Source organism: Coenobita brevimanus, chromosome 14 (assembly GCF_032717465.1).
Source record: "Coenobita brevimanus isolate Jiangsu-jjx chromosome 14, ASM3271746v2, whole genome shotgun sequence".
Lineage (NCBI taxonomy): Eukaryota > Metazoa > Arthropoda > Malacostraca > Decapoda > Coenobitidae > Coenobita > Coenobita brevimanus.
The window spans coordinates 626,404-645,633 of NC_136967.1; the positions used below are offsets into that span (position 1 = coordinate 626,404).

The window sequence follows — 19,230 nt, forward strand, 5'->3', positions numbered from 1 at the left end:
GAACACTATAACGAACAAAATTATTCAGTTTGGTATGCTCTGTGGTTAATCTTATGGAATGTATTGAACTGGAACAAATCTAAAAACTAAAAAATGAAATATAATTTGAAAAAATGTGATTGAATCGAATTACAACACTTAAAAAGAACAAATTCTCTTGTTCAGTTCGTTCTGCGTTTAGTGGTATGGAATGTATTGACGTGGAACATATCTAGAAGTGACGATTGCACTGGGATTCACGAGAAAACAAATTTTAGGTCTGTGTTTATCCATCTTAAAATTCTCCTTCAGTAATCGCATAAAGTAACTCTTATCGAATTCAATCTTGAGAACCGAACCGAAAAAAAAAACTAAATACACGAAGAAAATAATAAACAATTCACTTATTTTCATTTTTTTTCGCTCGTTAGTGTTAAGGAAAATATGCTGAAACAAATTTAATTAACAAGGAACTGAACCAAAGAAAAGAGACGAAGGAATGGATAAACAGGCCAATTAATTCAACATTCCTCCTTAAATTTAGTTTTTTGGAAAATTTTAAGCTGAAACAAACTCATAAATGGCCAAGGTGTAATGGAAAGCATGGGAGAATAAATTTACAGCAGTTTTTTTTTAATCAAGTTTATTCTGATTTTTTCTCGTGTGGAAACGGTAGAATTGAAAAAAAAAATCTAAAAGTGGCCGAATCGAACCAGATTACCGGAATCAATCAATACCGGGAGACCAAAATCAATCGAGTCATATATTATTCAGTTTTCTCAGAATTCGGTCGAAAAGTTGGCATATGACTGACACTTAAAGAAAAGTGGTCGTACGGGGGGGAAAATAACAACCAAACAGGACCAAACTGAATTTAATATATGAATTTATTTAAGTCTTTCCCATTTTAAACTGAAGCAAATCAGGAGCGGTTCTGCTGAAACTGATTTAAAAAGGGACGCATCACCAAACCAGATCACAGAAATCATTAGTCAGCGCAGTGAGAAATAATACTCATACCTACTTCAGTGTCTTCTGCATATATGTACGGACGGAAGGTTTGGCACTGGAAAAAAGTACTTATATAATTCTGAACTAGGGAGCCAAATTCATCACGGTGCCTAAAGAACGAATCCTAAACCTCGCTTTGCTTCAGTTTCCTATCCTTCTAGTTGCATGGAAGATTTGGTATTAAGCTAAAACAGAAAAGAATAAATAGATTTCGATCAGTGCACCGAAATCATTAGCTAGGACCGAAAGAACAAATCCAAACCCCTACTGTCTCTAATTTCTTCAGGATTTAGTCGTATGGAAGACATTGTGAGCTTCGAATCGCGTCAGGGGACCGAACCAGGTGCGCGGGAGGGAGGCTGGGCGATCTGAGCCAAATCCATACCTATAAAATTCCAAGATGATGCCACCACTCCGCGTTCGGCCTACGGAGAATTCGGCCACGCGCGCAACGTAAACAAAAGCCAGAGACAGCAGGAGAGGATCTAGAAATTCCTCAGGACCTCGCCAGTACTTGTAGAAGGTTCCGGAGGGCACGTGAGGAGTAGCAGGAGACCCAGAAGAAGAGGAACCGAGGGCAAGATGAGAGAGATCGTTCATATCCAGGCGGGTCAGTGTGGGAACCAGATCGGCGCTAAGGTTGGTGGATGTTGACTTTTTTTTTTTTTAATGGCCTTTATTGAATATGTTTTATCTGTCTTTTTGTATATCTGTTTATTATATTTTCCCTTTACTCGTCTCTCTAATTATCTATCTGTTGGTCTATTTAATTCGCTATCTTCCTCTTGATCTGTCTATATTAACTTGATTACAAATAGGCTTGGAGATATAGGCATGTTTTAATCTGGATTTTTGAATGGAAAACTTTGCCTGTCAGGTTGTTTATCTGTCTATCTGTCTACTTTATCTATCTATCTATCTATCTATCTATCTATTTATTCATCGAAATGTGGGCACTCACCAGTCGTCACGACAATAGGTGGATATTATACGACATTTCATCCACCATCATTTGCATCTCTTATTACCGTTGGGGTTTCTATCCATCCTCCTCCATCCACACAACTCCCCCGTGTCGCATCCACCCCTCCACATTCCTCCCCTGTCGCATCCACCCCTCCACATTCCACCCCTGTCGCATCCACTCCTCCACATTCCTCCCCCGTCGCATCCACCCCTCCACATTCCTCCCCCGTCACATCCACCCCTCCACATTCCACCCCTGTCGCATCCACCCCCCCCCACATTCCTCCCCCGTCGCATCCACCCTTCCACATTCCACCCCTGTCCCATCCACCCATCCACATTCCTCCCCTGCCCCATTCACCCCTCCACATTCCACCCCTGTCCCATCCACCCCTCCACATTCCTCCCCTGCCCCATCCACCCCTCCACATTCCACCCCTGTCCCATCCACCCCTCCACATTCCTCCCCTGCCCCATCCACCCCTCCACATTCCACCCCTGTCCCATCCACCCCTCCACATTCTACCCCTGTCCCATCCACCCCTCCACATTTCTCCCCCGCCACATCCACCCTTCCACATTCCACCCCCGACACGAATATCAACCCAAAGAATTGCAGTGGAAAATTTTCACGACGTTTCGTTTGAAGTAGGAAAGTTGCTTTGTCAAAAATTTACGCCATGAGTTAAAGATCAATAAAAAAGTGCTGTTCTCTCTCTCTCTCTCTCTCTCTCTCTCTCTCTCTCTCTCTCTCTAATCGGAGTGCTGGTATGCCAAAAATTTCGTCCATAAGTTCATTGTTCATTGTTTCTATTAATCTGTTCACTTTAATGGAGTCTTTATTTATTTTATTTATTTATCATTATACCTCACGAATTTCTGCGGCTTTGGAGAGGACCCTAATTATGAAGAGCTTAATGAGGACTTTATCTATCCTCTGTACGCCGAAAGGTCTATCTGTGTGTCTATCTGTCTTTCTATCTATCTGTCTATAATCTATCTAGTGGAAAGCTTAATTGAGACTATACTTAACTTCTGCATTTCGAAAGTTTTATACATCCTTCCATCCATCCATCCATCTATCCATCTATCTATCTGTGTATCTGTCTATCTATCTTTCTACAGGTATCTCTCTACTGCTAGACGACTTAATCTCGCAAGGGGCGTTACAAACAAATCGTCTTCACGTCGCCTTGTCCTCTACCACTTGGCTGCCCTCTCTCCAACACAGACATCCTCGCTCATATATCCCTCCACTCCATCCCTCCATCTCATCCTTGGTCTCCCCCTCGTCTATGTAAATATTAAATCTCCTGGCGGTGGGAAAAATACATTGAAATAACTCATCGTACTGAAGGGGTTAATCGATCAATCCGTTCCCTCACCATTTACCCTCACATACAGCATTAAATAAACAGAATAAACAGCCAACCGTCAGGAATTACACAGCAGAGGGGCAGTATAAGAGTAAGACGGCCTATACTGACAGAATTATGGCTAGGTAAACACAACCCGTCCTGAGGGGTGACGTGCCTAAAGTGGATTTCCGAGCGTCGCTTTGGCGGGCTTTTCTTGGGGGTGATTTTGCTTTACGTCTGCCCTTAAAAATTCGTACGATTCTTTGATGGAAGTTTGTACAGTTATTTGGTAGAATCGTAACTTGTAATGTTCCCTACTTTGAATCATACATATTTAATCCATTTGTGTCCCGGGTTTATGTGTGTGGGATTTTCTGAAAGGGCTTAACGTACCGCCCTCCACTTACCGGTTCAGAGTCGCGAAGCTTATTGATTCATACTCTGGTGTTCCCCGCCTTTTTTAACTTTTGAAAATTCCTAAGTCCATCCATTTTAAAAGACAGTAGGCACCACTGTATAAAGCGTTTCAGTAGGTATGCTCTCTTCTGGTCGATAGGTAACATAAACATTTCTATATTTGCTTGTTGTTAACTAATAGACCTTGGCCACTCCCACATTTTGAATACTAAGTCGTGGCTGCATAAAAATCAACGAATTTAGTTACAGTATGATGTAAGAATGTAGCACTTTGGTTAAATGTCAAATCAACTCTCCAATCGGACTACACCTGGCCATCAACTGAGCAAAAGGGGGTTAGGTATCTTTGCCAGGTTAGAACAAACGCACTAATGTCGAATTCACGTTTTACTCCAAGGTGAACTCTCCCGAGGGTGCGCTTTTATGAGTCGTGTTGCGGGGCCATTTGTTGACTCGGCGCATTAACTCCTCACAGACGGCGTTGCGACCCAAGATGCATATTTATAACCTTGTAACAGGTGGTTTGACCGTGAATACAAATGCTTAAGCCTGCCAGGTGCGTTCCTACACTTAAATAATTTCAAGCTTAGCCCCTTAGATCCGAGAGGGTGTTCTTAAGCTGAGTGAAGGAATCTAGTAGTAATGAAGTAAACTTATAAGGTCGATTTTGCAGCTTAACCCACTCCAATTGACTGACGTATTTTTTCAGCTTCTTCTGGCTATTTTCAAACTAATCTATTTTGCTTTAGATAGACGTTTCGAACTGGATAGATTTGACAGAACCTTCATTTTCTTTTTTGTGCAAGGATGAAGGAACCAAAGGCCAGACCCGTTCATTTCGAGGTCTCCATCGCTGAATAAAATCGCCTGGAAACCTAAAGGACAAAATACAAAAAAAGACGAGGATTGATGGGATTAACCTAAAGGAATTCGTCTGGGAGTGGGGATTACGAGAAGCAAAATATTCATCATAGTGGAAAGCTTAACGTGTTTTGCCTCATCCATATATCTTCTTAGTTTTTTTTAGTGCCATTTTTTTATATATATATTTTACATGCTAGTAATTTTTAAGAGGGAAAAATATACATAGTTTTGGTGTATTTTCCAGCTGGTTTGAAATATCTTTAGGATTGTCTTGGGAGGTGGTAAATTTTCGCCAAGATTTCCAGTGTTGAGTTCCGGGTAGATCATTATGTGTGACGGTCAAGGAAATGCATACACACACACACACACACACACACACACACACACACACACACACACACACACACACACACACACGTACACACATATGCATACATACACGCATATGCAGACATACACATATATTATACATACATACATATATGCATACATTCATACATACATACACGCAAATTCTCTCTCTCTCTCTCTCTCTCTCTCTCTCTCTCTCTCTCTCTCTCTCTCTCTCTCTCTCTCTCTCTCTCTCAATAAATCTCCTCCACCACACTGGAATGTAAGTCTACTGTCTCCTTCCCGCTCGAGCCATTGTTTTTCTTCTTCATTTTCTTCCACTTTCAAATATTACTCATTTCCTGGCTCTGTTGTCCTAGATTACTACAAACTATAACGGAATAGAAGCAGAAAAATATGAAGAAAAGGAAAATTAGAGACGAGAAGGAGAGAAAAGGAAATAGCAGAGTTTTGGAACCACGAAAATAAGGAAAGGGAAAAAGGGAAGGAGAAAATAAAGAAAATGGAAAGCAGAGGAAAGCAGGAAAATGAACAGGGGGAGAATAAAGAAAAATAAAAGAGATCATACACAAGAAAAATGCAGAAAGAAAGAAGAAAAGAAAAAAAGAAAATTTGCATAACCCTTCGCTCACCCTCCCACCGAATCATGATAATTCGGGCCTCGCTGTCACCCTCGTCACCCTCTCTCAATGACTTACAGCAAACGTATGATAAACATGGAGAATGAAGCCATGGATGATAATAAGAAGAATCCTGGGCATATAGTTTAGTGGAACACCCAATTTAAGCTGCATTTAGCTAATTGGTTTTCCTAATTATATGTCGAATTGGGACTGAGCCGAGATGTTTGTAATGATTTCCGCCTGCGAGCTGATTGAAGGGTGTTTAGAGACGGAGTTCGAGAGCGTTCATTAAAATAAACCATTGGAATTATGTGTATGATTTTAGATAAATAGATAACTATATGGATAAGTAGACAGACAGGTATAGATAGGCAGGTAGATAATTAATAACTAGATAGATAGACAGATAGATAGGAAGAAAGATAGACAGGGAGATAAACTGATAGACAGATTGGACAGGTAATGTAAACAGACTAATTGTTACTTTTTTTTTATAAATAATATTTTGGATTTAGGAGGGCTCGAACTTCTATTTAACCAATTAGACGAAAAAATATCCGTTTGCCGAACAGAGCATATATTTGTTTACTTTCACCATACACTCATACTAATTACTCCCCTTTCTCCACACTCATTAACGCTAATTTTACGCATTTCCCTCATTTCCCTTTGCTTATTACATTAACTTCTTCGGCCCCGAGGTCTAAAGTAGGGGCGAGGGGAGAGAAAAGTGGAATGACCTTGCCGAAATCGTAATGACTCCCGCGTTCCCTCCCTCTTAAGTGGACTTGTATTGATCTCGCGCAGGGGACGGTCTCCTGGTCACCTCCCACATTTTGGGTTTCTCCTTCCTTTCTCCCACGTAGAGATTCGTTAGCCCCTTCATTACGAAAGTTCTCCCTGAAGATGAAGAAGATCGTATGGCGGGAACGAGAATGGAACACAGATTGAAAGACGCCATGACACCTTAATAGGCGAACTGAGATGATTTCCACGAGAAGTCTGCCTTAAGTTGATTAAAATCGTCCAGAGGCTGCAGTATCTCCACGTCTCCATTTCTTCCTGCAAAAACAAATATAAAAGTTACGACAGGGCGTTGATCGTAAATATGGTTTTAGTGTCCCACCCCAGAAGTCTCCCTTGTGTTGAATAAAAAAAGAAAAAAAACTGAAAGGGTTAGAATGCGTGTTGGATGTCAGTTATTTTCTCATTGTTGCTATTGTTGTTGGTGGTGTTCTTGATTGATCTGGACGTGAACCCAGTGGACTGCAGGCTGAAACCGTCCTTTTCCTGTAGTCCTCCATCATCCTTTTGAGGGATAGGGAGGGAATTGAAGGACTTGTATGTAACCAGGTAGCAGAGTCGCCTGGTTACGGCGGTGCCATCCCGTGAAGGGACCAGCACGATATAGTTTGTAGGTTAGTGACAGTGTAGGTAGTAATGTAAGTCACGTAAGTAGGTGTAAGTATCATTAAGTGTGGATTCGAGGCCTGTGTGCCAGTGATATTGTAAGTAGCAGTTGAAGTGTAAAAGATATATGTAAGTGCAGGAGTTTGTAAATTAAATAAGTGTCAGACGTAAGTAATTTATGTAGGTAGGAGATGTAAGTGCGGTGAGTAAATGTGTAAGGTGCAAGTCATCTAAGTGTGAGGTTTGTTAAATGTGTCAAAGTGGTAGAAATGACGTAAGGGACCCTGCTACCCGGAACACTCTCATTTTAGAGTGAAGTATGTAGAGTGACACAGCCCCGACCTGCACCCCCTCACCCTGCCTCACTCCCACCCTGCCTCACCCTCACCCTGCCTCACCCCCACCCTGCCTTACCCTCACACCTAATCACACCTTCCCTGCCACCTTAGAGACCTGGAAACTCTAAATTAAGTTGATAATACCAAAGAGTGTTTATTAGTCTTTCACAGGTATTCGTTTCCTCCTCATTTCCTGTTTCGTCTGCACATACACCACTTCCTGTGTGTGTGTGTGTGTGTGTGTGTGTGTGTGTGTGTGTGTGTGTGTGTGTGTGTGTGTGTGTGTGTGTGTGTGTGTGTGTGTGTGTGAGATAGAGAGAGAGAGAGAGAGAGAGAGAGAGAGAGAGAGAGACCCTTTTCTATACGTCGATTATCAAAGAGTAAGCTTTTTCTTCATAATGTTAATCTCTCTCTCTCTCTCTCTCTCTCTCTCTCTCTCTCTCTCTCTCTCTCAGCATCACCCGTCCCTGGCTAGTATTGACAGAGTTAGAGAGAGAAAAAAAAAGAGAAAGAGAGAGAGGGATATTGACAAATCGATTTATCTTCCTTCGTGACTCACCTTGCTGCCAGTCCATCTCTCTCTCTCTCTCTCTCTCTCTCTCTCTCTCTCTCTCTCTCTCTCTCTCTCTCTCTCTCTCTCTCTGGGGCTGAGTGTTTTAGGTGTGGTAAGTGTGGTAAAGTTGTGGTAGTTGTGGTGAATCTAGTCTATGTGGATGTTTTAGTGGTTGTAGTGGTAGTTGTGGTAGGTGGTGGGGGTTGTGGTGGCTGTTGTAGATATGGCTGTGGTAGTTATGATAGTAGTAGTAGTGGTGGTGGTAGTAGTAGTAGTAGTAATAGTAGTAGTAGTGGTAGTAGGAGTAGTAATAGTTTCAGTTCAGTTAATGGCCACGTACGGTAAGATTGAGGGATTGATTTAACTAGTAACCAAGGAGACTCATTCCTACCTCATAACCAAGGCCCATCGAATGCCACGCACCCACGACTTAGTATTTAGGATGTGAGATTAGGCCAGTTCCCTCAGGTGATAACAAGGTATGGTGATGGTTGTTGGTGATTTGATGGTGGCGTGTTGTGAAGGCTAATGACAGAGTAGCGATGATGATAGCCCTAATTAAGATAATGTGGACGCCATCAGTCAAGTAATTACTAATGAGGCAGGTGTAGTGGCTAATGATGGTTGAGTAGTTAAGGTACCAGTCACGTAATCGATGGTCGCTACCACTTCACTACCATTATTTTGTATTTCTTACTTTCTTCGTATTATCACACGATGCCTTAGTGGTAAAATGGAAGAACTCAGGACGGATCAGTTTGTGCTGAATCGCAATCTTCCCCTAGAATACGGTTCGTTGTAATTGTTGATACTTAACCCAGGTCTATCTGGCTGAGCAGACCCGTCAATCACAGCTAAACAATTGCTTCTGTGTGGCCGTCCTACAGGTACAGTACAGTCCAGTACATACACCGTGTAGGGTCTGACGCCCCCATGTGATACACAGCGCCTCACCAGGATAGGTACAGGGTCCATCCTCATGTCGAGGTGCAAGGAAATGAGAATATTTGGCTCCTGGATGGACACCGCAACTGCTCCAGCCAGGGTGCACAGCGATGCCGCGTGTAGCGCTTCGTCAACTCCAAATACAATACATAACAACCGAAATTACATGCAGGTTCACAATCGTACTGCTGGGTGAACAGATACAAGGGGGAAGCGAACCTTGTCCAAAAGTCTGACCTGCCCGAGAATTGAACTCAAGTTTTTCCAATAGCGAGCCGAATGTAATAACCACTGCATCACCGGCACCCGAAAATGACAAGGATGTATTTCGAACTGACAGGAGATATCACTGAATACTGTAGGTAGGCTACTGTAGAAGGAGATAGTGAAATCTGGGTGGGAGAGACCGTAGACTTTTTGTGTTTGTGCGATCAGGAAATTATCACCTCTGTATAGGAGATAGTGAAACTGGGGTGGGAGAGACCGTAGACTTTTTGTTTATGCCGAGGGCAGGAAATTATCACTCCTGTTCATCTGTCTGTCAGTTTGTCTGTTCCTCCTTTTCCCCACCCTCCTCCCTCTTCGCCTGGTTTATTCTTCCTCTCTCTTTCTTCCTCCCTTCCTCCCTCGTCTGTACTCCCTCTCCCAGCCTTCCTCCCCCTCATTCGAAATTCTTTGGTTTAATCGACATGATGACAGTCACGTAAACAGACATGCAGACAGACAGAAAAACAGACACGCAGACAGGCAGACGAACAGAATGGGTTAGGTTTGATTCAGCTGGCTAGGTTAGGTCAGGTTTGGTGTGATTAAGCTAGATTACATTAAAGTAGGTAATATTAGCTTAGATTAAATAAGGCTTGGCTATGTCAATGTTTCCTTAGGTTGGGTGAGACAAAATTTGATAAGGTCAGGTCAGGTTAGGTCTGGGTAGGTTAGATTAGGTTGGGCTAGGTAAGATTAAGTTAGGCTAGTTGGGTTAAATGAGACCGGATTAGCTTAAGTTAGGTTAGATAAAGCTGAATTAAGTAAGGTTACATTAAATTAACTTATTTTAGGTGAATGACACAGCACCAAGTTTTTCCGTCACTCCAAACATCCGCCATTCAGCTCGCGACCTACATCCAAACCACGTTCCAAATCGATCCCCCTCTCCACTTAGCCGGGATACGAACCCAGGACAGGTGAATGACCGACGCAACCCTCCACCACCACCACCACGACCATCACGACCTGGCATGACACGAGCACTTTGAACGACTTGAACGTGACTTGAGGCTTGGAATGTTAGGCGGATGGCTTTCTGGAACTGTGGTAGTGGTGGTGGCGGTGGTGGTGGTAATAGATGTAGTTGTGGTGGTGGTAGTAGTTGTGGTGGTAGTAAGAGTAGTTCTGGTAGTAGTAGTAGTAGTGGTAGTAGTGGATAGTAGAAGTAGTAGTAGTAGAAGCAGTATTATGCAGAAGTCAGGACCTTTCCTAGCAGATCTGGTATGATCCAGTATTATCGATCTGGCTGCAGGGTGTGGTGGTGTGGCAGGTGTGGGCTGTAATTATACACTAGATACACCCACTGGATACCTCTGCATGCATCGACCTCTAGGAAAACAGTAAAAAATTGGAGATTATTGGAGGAAATGGTGGCAAGAAGCTAACTAAGACTTTGAAAAGACGTCTCTTACCAATCTTTACAATTTAGGTCTATGATATCCTTAAAGTAAGCAGTCTCTAGCTCCGCATCACCTGTACGGACTCCGCGCCTGTTGGATGCATACCCTAGTCCCCTCTCCCAGCCCCTCCACATCATTCTTTCCATCGTACTAAATTATCCAGCCCCTCCACTCGCTCTGCCTCCCACAACAAGACTACGCCTACTTCTGTGACCTTTCTTTTGCTCTCGGGTACGTCTGTGGCGCCAACTATACCCTGAAGACGCTGTGTTTGTCAGTAGTTTGTTTTTACACGACAGAACTAAAAAACTCCTGTACCTTGAATACTATGTTGTGGTTTCGTGAAATTTAATGACTCTTAGTTGTGATGCAGGATTGAGTCTCCTTGGTTACTAGTCAACTCAACCCTGCACTCTGGCTATACTTGGCCATCAACTGAGCTGAAAGGGGTTAGAGATCTTTATCAGGCTACGGTAAAGACACTATAGACACATACACACACACAGCCATACATACGTACATACACACATACATACATACATACATACATACATACTGTATATACTCACATACATACTTACATACAATACATACATAGGCTGATCAAATTTTACGAGTGGAAGGGTAGTAAGAATCATATACACATTTTTTTGAGATATAAAATATATGCGTATATAAATCAATATGTAATTTCAGACTGTGTGTGTGTGTGTGTGTGTGTGTGTGTGTGTGTGTGTGTGTGTGTGTGTGTGTATTCTGAGAATCTATTACGTAAACGATGACTCCACTCAAGCCATTACACCAATCAATTTCTTTGTTTTTATTTTTTGTTCTTGAGGGATAAGGAGGGAGTTGAGGAACGTTTGTATAACCGGGCAGTGGAGCCGCCTGGTTATATCGGTGCCACCACGTGAAGGCGCCCCTCTCCAGGATCATGGGGAGGGGGGAGGGGAGAAAGATTGTTACTGAATTATTATAATACCCCCTGAGAGGCTTGGCTTGAGAGGGTCTTTACAAGAGGATCGATGGGTTAACGAAAGGTCAGTGTTGATTGCCTCTCTCTCTCTCTCTCTCTCTCTCTCTCTCTCTCTCTCTCTCTCTCTCTCTCTCTCTCTCTCTCTCTCTCTCTCAGCTTATATCTATGCCTCTCTGTGTACTTAAATGGAGTACGCTGCTGTACATGCATTTGTCTTATGTTTATGCCTCTCTCTACGTAACTTGCTCTCACGAAGTATGATACCTCTCTTTATCTTATATCTTTGCCTCTCTTTGCTCACTTATCTTTATAAGGTATAGTGCTGTACATCCCTTTGCCCTTATCTCTGTCAACTTAAATCTGTGCCTCTCTGTATCTCTTAATCACTTTGCCTCTCTCTGTATATCTCTCTTATTCACTGTGCCTCTCTCTATCTCTCGTATTCACTTTGCATCTCTCTCTCTCACTGTGTCTTTCTATTATCTCTCTTAATCCCTGTGCCTCTCTCTCTATCTCTCTAAATCACCCAAGTCCCTCTCCCCACCACAGTTCTGGGAGGTAATCAGCGACGAACATGGAGTTGACGCCACCGGCCACTACCACGGCACACATGAAATTCAACTGGAGAGAATTGACGTGTACTACAATGAGGCGAATGGTGAGACGATTATTTTATTTATCTATCTACCTACCTACCTCTCTAACTACCTGTCTATTTATCTACTTCAATATTTTAGTTATAATTTCCTGGCTAAATCTACTACCTCTTGATTACGGAAAAAAGAGGAAAAACTTTACATGAAACTGAATTTTGTGAGAAAAGAAAATGGGATAATTAGTGATTCTTTCTAGTGACCTGCTTGTGGCCTGTTTCATGACCTGTGTTGACCTGTGTGGATTACCAGGGGGTCGGTACGTGCCCAGGGCGGTATTGGTGGACCTGGAACCTGGAACCATGGACCATGTCAGGTCGTCCCAGTTTGGTTCTCTCTTCAAACCAGACAACTTTGTGTTTGGTAAGTGCACATCTGCGGAAGCGACAGGGTAGTAGTAGTAGTAGTAGTAGTAGTAGTGGTGGTGGTGGTGGTGGTGGTTGTGGTGGTAATAATAGTGGCAGTAGTAGAAGTAGGAGTAGTAGTAATGGTGGTAGTGGTATCAACAGTAGTAGGAGTTTTTGTAGCAGTAGTAGCACCGTAGTTGTAGTAGTAGTAGTAGTAGTAGTAATAATAATAATAATAATAATAATAATAATAATAATAATAATAATGGCAGTAGTAGTAGTAGTGGTGGTAGTAGTAATGGTGGTGGTGGTGGTGGTAATGGTGATAGTGATGGTAGTGGTAGCGATAATACTGATAGGAAAAGCTTACTAGTGATAATAGTAACATCGGTAGTAGTAGTAGTAGTAGTAGTAGTAGTAGTAACGGTAGTAGTAGTGTAGAATCAATCAATCAATCAATCAATCAATGTGCATTTTTTTAATTGGCAATCTAAGTCACACATATGTAACAAATTTTAATCAAATCCTATCCTCTTAAACCCAATCGATCCAAAACAAATCAAATCAGATGTAACCCCGTCTGACCTCACTTCTCCTCCCTCGTCCCAGGTCAGAGCGGCGCGGGGAACAACTGGGCCAAGGGTCATTACACAGAGGGGGCCGAGTTGGTGGATTCGGTACTGGACGGGATTCGGAAGGAGTGTGAGGAATGTGACTCCCTGCAGGTGTGTGTGTGTGTGTGTGTGTGTGTGTGTGTGTGTGTGTGTGTGTGTGTGTGTGTGTGTGTGTGTGTGTGTGTGTGTGTGTCCATTTCTTGAGAGAGAGAGAGAGAGAGGCTCAAAATATTACCAAATACGAGTAGTGAGAAGAGAGAAAAACCTGACTTTATCCTCTATTTTCACCATGCTGTGAATGAAAGAAAGACAGATAGAGACAATTAGAGCTAACTTTCTTCCCTCTTGCTTTACAGGGTTTCCAGCTGGCTCACTCACTAGGCGGCGGCACGGGCTCCGGCATGGGTACGCTTCTCATCTCCAAAATCAGAGAGGAATTCCCAGACCGCATCATGAACACATTCTCCGTTGTGCCCAGTCCTAAGGTTTGTGTGTGTGTGTGTGTGTGTGTGTGTGTGTGTGTGTGTGTGTGTGTGTGTGTGTGTGTGTGTGTGTGTGTGTGTGTGTGTGTGTGTGTGTGTGTGTGTGTGTGTGTGTGTGTGTGTGTGTGTGTGTGTGTGTGTGTGTGTGTGTGTGTGTGTGTGTGTGTGTGTGTGTGTGTGTGTGTGTGTGTGTGTGTGTGTGTGTGTGTGTGTGTGTGTGTGTGTGTGTGTGTGTGTGTGTGTGTGTGTGTGTGTGTGTGTGTGTGTGTGTGTGTGTGTGTGTGTGTGTGTGTGTGTGTGTGTGTGTGTGTGTGTGTGTGTGTGTGTGTGTGTGTGTGTGTGTGTGTGTGTGTGTGTGTGTGTGTGTGTGTGTGTGTGTGTGTGTGTGTGTGTGTGTGTGTGTGTGTGTGTGTGTGTGTGTGTGTGTGTGTGTGTGTGTGTGTGTGTGTGTGTGTGTGTGTGTGTGTGTGTGTGTGTGTGTGTGTGTGTGTGTGTGTGTGTGTGTGTGTGTGTGTGTGTGTGTGTGTGTGTGTGTGTGTGTGTGTGTGTGTGTGTGTGTGTGTGTGTGTGTGTGTGTGTGTGTGTGTGTGTGTGTGTGTGTGTGTGTGTGTGTGTGTGTGTGTGTGTGTGTGTGTGTGTGTGTGTGTGTGTGTGTGTGTGTGTGTGTGTGTGTGTGTGTGTGTGTGTGTGTGTGTGTGTGTGTGTGTGTGTGTGTGTGTGTGTGTGTGTGTGTGTGTGTGTGTGTGTTCCAGGTACTAAGCTTTTTTTCACTCTTTTCCATTCTTTCATTCTTTTTCATGCCACTGAATCCTAGAATATTCCTTGTACTATAATCGGTTTGTTTTCATACGACAGAGCTGGGCCACTTCTATAACATTAATACTATACTATGGCTTCGTGATAATTTATGAGCCATGTTTATGAGGTAGAAATGAGGGTCCTTAGTTACTAGTCAAATCAAATCTCCAGTCTGACTAAAGTACCTGGTCTTCGAGTGACCCAAAAAGGATTACGAATTTTTGTCAGGTTGCAGTAAATGTCCTATATATTCTTCCACCCTTTTCTCACGCCCCGAAAGCTTTACATTTTAATCCAGGTATCAGACACTGTGGTGGAGCCCTACAACGCGACCCTGTCCATGCACCAACTGGTCGAGAACACTGACGAGACCTACTGCATCGACAACGAGGCCCTGTACGATATCTGTGTCCGCACCTTGAAGCTCTCCACGCCCACCTACGGGGACCTCAACCACCTCGTGTCCCTCACCATGTCCGGAGTGACCACGTGCCTCAGGTAAATAAACAAACGCACGTGGTTTTTGTTTACATTTTCCCTGCCTCATTCACAGGTCTCCCTCACCATGTCCGAAGCTACCACGTGCCTCCGGTAAATAAACAAACGCACATTTTTTTGTCAGGTAAATAAACAAACGCACGTGCTTTTTTCTCATTACATAAAGAAACGCACCTGGCTCTTGTAAGGTATATAAACAAACGCACTTGTTTTTCTTGGGTAAATAAACAAACGCACTTGTTTTGTTAGGTAAATAAACAAACGTACATGCTTTTGAAGTTACGTTTGCTCGCAGCTTCAGCCATTACCCTGTCTCAACCACACTGTCGTCACGTGTCTTAGGTAAACAAATGCACGTGGTTTTCGTTTACGTTTCTGGTGCCTCAGCCATACCTCTAGGAAAAAAAATACTTCCGGCTTTTTACTATAGTTTTCGCTTCGTGTCGCTCACCATATCTGGAGTTATCACGTGTCTGAGGTACATAAACATACGCACGTATTTTTTGTTTACGTCTTTCTTATCTTGGCATCACCACATGTCTTAGGTAAACAAACACACGTGGCTTGTGTTTACATTCTTAACTGTTTTAACCAACCTGTCTCATAATCTAAGAAATCTTGCGGTCAACATGATTCCTTTTCCCCACCTGCACTCCTTAGCATCTTATCCTTAGCGATTTACTCAAGGCACCTTCCCACATACAGGTTCCCGGGCCAACTTAACGCCGACCTAAGGAAGCTGGCAGTCAACATGGTGCCCTTCCCCCGCCTGCACTTCTTCATGCCGGGGTTCGCGCCCTTGACCTCCAGAAGCTCCCAGAAATTCCAGGCCCTGAGCGTGCCTGAACTGACCGCCCAGATGTTCGACTCCAAGAATATGATGTGTGCCTGTGATCCGCGAAATGGAAGGTGAGTGTTGATTGGGAGACAGGTAGGTTGGTTGAGAGATAGATAGGTAGATAGATATATAGGCAGGTAGATAGAGAGGTAGGAAGATGGGTAGGCAGGGAGATAGGTAGGTAGGTAGATAAATAGGGAGATAGATATATAGGTAGGTAGGAAGATAGGTAGGAAGGTTGGTAGGTAAATAGGGAGATACAGATAGGTAGATAGATATACAGGTAGGTAGGTAATGAGGTAGGAAGATAGGTAGGCAGGCTGGGAGGTAGGTACGTAGATAGACTGACAGACAGACAGACAGACAGACAGTTACAGATACAGACATCATCAAGGCAACCCTTTGAAATACAATTACGTTTTACTATTTTATTTCAGTTTTAATTCTTGTTTTTATTAATGCTAAGGACAAAGGAAGAAATAAGTCAAAAGCAAAGTAAAGTCACGCGGAGAAAGCAAGATTAAATATAGCTTAATTTGTGTGTTTGTGATCGCCATGGAGGGCAAAATCAGTGCTGGTAAATAAGTCACTCGGCTCTTGTGAAAATAAATAAATAAATCTGTTGAATGGAGCGCTTTATTAACAGGCGCCATTTTTATTTTCCTTGCTACCCTCCCCCCCCCTCTCCATAGGTACCTCACCGTAGCAGGCGTGTACCTTAATGATGGTGATAGTGAACCCCCATACCTCACCATAGCAGCCGTGTACCGTAATGATGATGATGATGATGATAATGATGACAGTGAACAATACCCTACCCTCTTAGCCCACCTCCCATACCTCACCGTAGCAGCCTTGTACCGTAATGATGATGATGATGATGATGATGATGATGATGATGGTGACGAAGATAGTGAACAATATACTACCCTCTTAACCTTCTACCCATGCCTCACCGTAGCCGCCGTGTACCGTAATGATGATGATGATGATGATGATAGTGAACAGTACCGTATCCTCGTCTCCCCAACCTTACCTCTCCGTAGCAGCCTTGTACCGTAATGATGATGGTGATGATGAGATGATAGTGTGCAGTACAGTACCCGCTTCTACTCCCCCTCCCCGCAGGTACCTCACCGTAGCGGCCGTGTACCGTGGTCGCATGTCGATGAGGGAGGTAGACGAGCAGATGGTGAACGTCCAAAGCAAGAATTCCGCCTTCTTCGTGGAGTGGATCCCGAATAACGTTAAGACGGCCGTGTGTGACATCCCGCCGAGAGGTAAGCTTCCGGGAGCTCCCTGACACCTCTTCCTAAGCGATTTATTTTACTTAGTCCATATTACCCCCTTCTGTGTCATTTAATTCACCCCGATACCACCATACTCTGAGTAATTAACACAAATTGATATTAACTAGTCGTATCCAATAATAAATCGCCAAGGAAAAGGGGTTAGGGAGCTTCCTTTATCGACGAGAATACGAACTCTTGCATCCCAGTGATAAGTCAATAACCCGCCATAGTCTCAAAGGTCTAAGTTAAGGAGGTAAGAACTGCGGCTAAGCACCTCATAGCATCTGCTCCCAAATTATTTTTTTTTTCTATGTCATATCCTTCCGCCTCGTAAAGTCTCATTCTGACACTAGCTGATTCTATAATTTTGACTCTGATTTTGATTATTCTGATTCTGATTCTATTTCTGATTATGAATATTGCTAATGCTGTTTGTAATTCAGGTTCTATAATTTAGGTTCTGAATCCATTTCTAATTCTAATTCTGAATATACGTGATTAAGTCTAGTTTTTATTATAGTTTTAAAAATCTAATTCTGATTCGAGTTTCGTGACCCTTTTTTCTCATTCTAATTCTAATTCTCACCATTTTCACCCATTGGATTCGACGAACGAGGACATTTTTTTTTCCCCCTAATTCTCGTTCTAATTCTCACTGTTTTCACCCAGGTTTCAAGATGGCGGGCACCTTCATAGGCAACACGACCGCCATTCAGGAGCTGGTGATAAGGATAGCAGATCAATTTGCCGCCATGTTCCGACGAAAAGCCTTCCTCCATTGGTAAGGCCTAGGAATATCTATACCCCGTTCACCTTAACCTGTCAGAGATATTCGTCCTTTTCAAATTACTCCCTTTGCGACAGAATCAGGTATTACGAAGGCATTGCATCCTTTCCATAGCACTTCTTCTTGACTAGCATCGTATTCTAGTGTTACTCTTGTTGCAGCTGAGAATTTTTGATGAGATGAATATTTTAGGCCAAGTTAAAATGGGCAGAGTGTAGTTCTCAATTTTGCCATTATTTATGCAGTAACTAGCACAAGACGGGGAGAGAGAGAGAGACAGACCTCATTCCAATCCATCCACAGGTATACAGAAGCAGAAAGACAGAGAGACAGTGAGACAAACCGGCAGAGAGATAGACAGGTTGAAAGAGAAAGCATGAGACCAGAGAGACAGAGTGAAAGAGAAAGCACGAGACCAGAATTTCACCTTCCCTTTCCACCACTCAGGTACACAGGTGAGGGTATGGATGAGATGGAGTTCACGGAAGCGGAGTCCAACCTGAACGACCTAATCTCGGAATATCAGCAGTACCAGGAAGCCGAAGCAGACGACGCCATTGAGGAGAACTGGGAACAAGAGCATGAGCAGTGAAGGAGCAGGCGAAGCAGGAGGAAGGAAGAAGTAGGGGAAGGAACAGAAGGGAGAGGAAGAGGAAAGAAGAAATTGTAGGAGTACAGCAGAATGGGCCGGAGGAAGAGAAGGTGCCAGGAGGAGCAAGAAATGGAGTAGGAAGAGGAGGAGGAAAAGGAAGAAAAGCGTGAATAGTAAGGAGGTTGAAGGAGGATGAAGAGGAGCAGGAGGCGAGGCAGCAAAAGGAGGAAGAGGGAGAGGAGGAGATGAAACATAGGTAATGAGGAGGGAGAAGGAAGAGGAAGAAGAGCAGAAGGAGGAGAAGAGTAAGTAGGAGAAAACCACAAGGAAAAGGAGGATAAAGATAAGCAATGAGAAGGAGGAGGAGGATGAGTAGTGGGAAGGAGAAAGAGAAGTGAGGGCACAGCATGGAATGAAGAAAGAGAGGGAGAAACTGAGAAAGAAAATGGAAAAAAGCAAAAAGAAAAGAGTAGCAAGGGAAGGGAGAAAAAAGAGAAGGAGAAGGAACAGTAGGAACGAACAGAAGCAATGAGGGGGAAGAGGCATGAGGAAGAAGGAGGGAGACGAGTTGAAAGAGGAGGAGGAGGAGGAAAAGAAGTATAAATAAGCAGGCGAAAAGAAAATATATTAAAGAGAAAAAAATAGAAGAATTATTTGAGGAAGACACTGATGCAGAAACCCCATGCAGAGCAGACAAAAAGGAAATGAATAGTGGAGAAATGAAGAAAGAAAATGAGGAGAGAAAAATGGATGGAACGAATTATGTGGCAGTAGCATAATAAACGAAAGATGGACAATAGTAGAGACTATAGAGAAACAAGCCGTCCTGTTTGATACTTTGCTATATTAAAACCCATAGGTTCTTGTGTGA

General features: G+C 43.2%; 1 protein-coding gene across 1 annotated transcript; it reads left to right on the plus strand.

The window, feature by feature from the left end:
- Positions 1 to 1,385: 1,385 nt before the first annotated feature.
- LOC145418434 (tubulin beta-1 chain-like) lies at positions 1,386 to 18,387 on the plus strand. The gene is made up of 10 exons (XM_080286855.1): positions 1,386 to 1,629; positions 12,008 to 12,116; positions 12,364 to 12,474; positions 13,068 to 13,183; positions 13,429 to 13,557; positions 14,651 to 14,850; positions 15,556 to 15,759; positions 16,817 to 16,968; positions 17,650 to 17,761; positions 18,215 to 18,387. The coding sequence occupies exons 1-10, from the start codon at positions 1,573 to 1,575 to the stop codon at positions 18,357 to 18,359; spliced, it is 1,335 nt and encodes a 444-aa protein (XP_080142981.1). The 5' UTR covers positions 1,386 to 1,572; the 3' UTR covers positions 18,360 to 18,387.
- The last annotated feature ends 843 nt before the right edge of the window (positions 18,388 to 19,230 follow it).

Bases quoted from the DNA above. Each gene is read 5' to 3' on its own strand.
- LOC145418434 (XM_080286855.1), top strand. From the start codon at position 1,573: ATGAGAGAGATCGTTCATATCCAGGCGGGTCAGTGTGGGAACCAGATC. The intron at 16,969-17,649 runs GTAAGCTTCCGG...GTTTTCACCCAG, and splicing joins GTGTGACATCCCGCCGAGAG to GTTTCAAGATGGCGGGCACC. The intron at 17,762-18,214 runs GTAAGGCCTAGG...TCCACCACTCAG, and splicing joins CGAAAAGCCTTCCTCCATTG to GTACACAGGTGAGGGTATGG.